The sequence below is a fragment of the Ctenocephalides felis genome, unplaced genomic scaffold (genome assembly GCF_003426905.1).
Source record: "Ctenocephalides felis isolate EL2017-DRISC unplaced genomic scaffold, ASM342690v1 CF-g0.4_SCAFFOLD_01886, whole genome shotgun sequence".
NCBI classification, from domain to species: Eukaryota; Metazoa; Arthropoda; class Insecta; order Siphonaptera; family Pulicidae; genus Ctenocephalides; species Ctenocephalides felis.
The window spans coordinates 76,684,531-76,685,901 of NW_020538040.1; the positions used below are offsets into that span (position 1 = coordinate 76,684,531).

Consider the following 1,371-nt stretch of genomic DNA (forward strand, 5'->3'; position numbering starts at 1 on the left):
CATACGGATGAGAGACCCTACTCTTGTGATATTTGTGGAAAAGCATTTCGCAGACAAGATCATCTCAGAGACCATAGGTAATTATACTTTTACAATTATAATTAAACTTCTATACTTTGTATACCTCAATTGTAATTTTTCAAGTCATATTAGTTTTCTATCCTTTTTTCTTTTCTACAAATATAATTTAGAAGGAAAACAAATAAAATTTTTACTAAGGGCTATAAAGTATATTTTGAATATCCACAACAAATTGCAAAATTCTACATTTACTCGCTTTACAACCTAATTGCTGTCTGTTGTTGCAATGAATAAAAACTAATGTCACCTTTTTATTTCTAGGTATATTCACTCCAAAGAAAAACCTTTCAAGTGTACCGAATGCGGCAAAGGTTTCTGCCAGTCTCGAACTCTAGCTGTACACAAAATTTTGCACATGGAAGAATCTCCTCATAAATGCCCCGTCTGTAGCAGAAGTTTTAACCAGAGGTCGAATCTTAAAACACATTTATTGACCCATACCGAACCTGAAGCTAGCCACCCCGCAGGATCATCGACATCAAGCACCTCTTCGCTACCAAACTCCACAAATCCTGCCCTGGATTTATCTCCCAAAAGGAAAATGATGTCAGTTATCACAGCCAATACCAGCACGAACAACCACAAGCAGAAGTTTCCCATCAAAACGTTCAAGCAGTTTGCCAAAATAGGTCATTAAGCCCGCCCCGTGTCCAAACCGGCCTGCCAAAGAAAACGTTAGGATTTTCCATAGAAGACATTATGAAGCGATAGATAATAAAACGCTCAATATTTTAATATCAAAGTATTAACGAAGCCAAAACAATTTAGCAAGTCTTTAGGGTACTGTTTAATGTTTCCGACTATAGATATAATTGCCAGGGCGTACGTTAAAGACTAAATACGTTAAAGTTTTTTCTAAACGCCAGGACGGGTTCCTTAAATACGTAATTAAAATATCTTATGTTTACCAAAGATTTATACTTTTAATTGAGACTGATATTATTGAAATAACTATATATTATAAAATAGGTTAAATATATTATTTATATTAGCTAAATATTTATTTTTTGTATAATAGTTTTATTTTCTTTTTTGTATATATAGAGTAAATGGTTATGTTTGTATTAGTTATAACATATGCCACTATTAAAATTGTTGTATAGTTCAAAATATAAATATTCATGTATGTAATAAACTCTTAAATAATTAATTTTGAGCATAATTAATTACTAGTGATCTTCATCTTTTCAGTAGTATAATTATTCCTGCAATCAGCTGGACAAAAATTTTTCAGACGCTCTACAATTACTTTTTTCAGTATACTTTCAAAATACAATTACAGGGTCATAT

General features: G+C 31.7%; 1 protein-coding gene across 1 annotated transcript in view; it reads left to right on the plus strand.

The window, feature by feature from the left end:
* LOC113376796 (protein odd-skipped-related 2-like) overlaps positions 1–893 on the plus strand; it is a 21,610-nt gene extending 20,717 nt beyond the window's left edge. The window contains exons 4-5 of the mRNA XM_026616856.1: positions 1–77; positions 343–893. The exon at positions 1–77 is cut by the window's left edge and continues 1 nt beyond it. Of these exons, the coding sequence (XP_026472641.1) occupies positions 1–77; positions 343–718 (453 nt within the window). The 3' untranslated portion in view covers positions 719–893. The remainder of the gene's footprint in view (positions 78–342) is intronic.
* Positions 894–1,371: the final 478 nt, after the last annotated feature.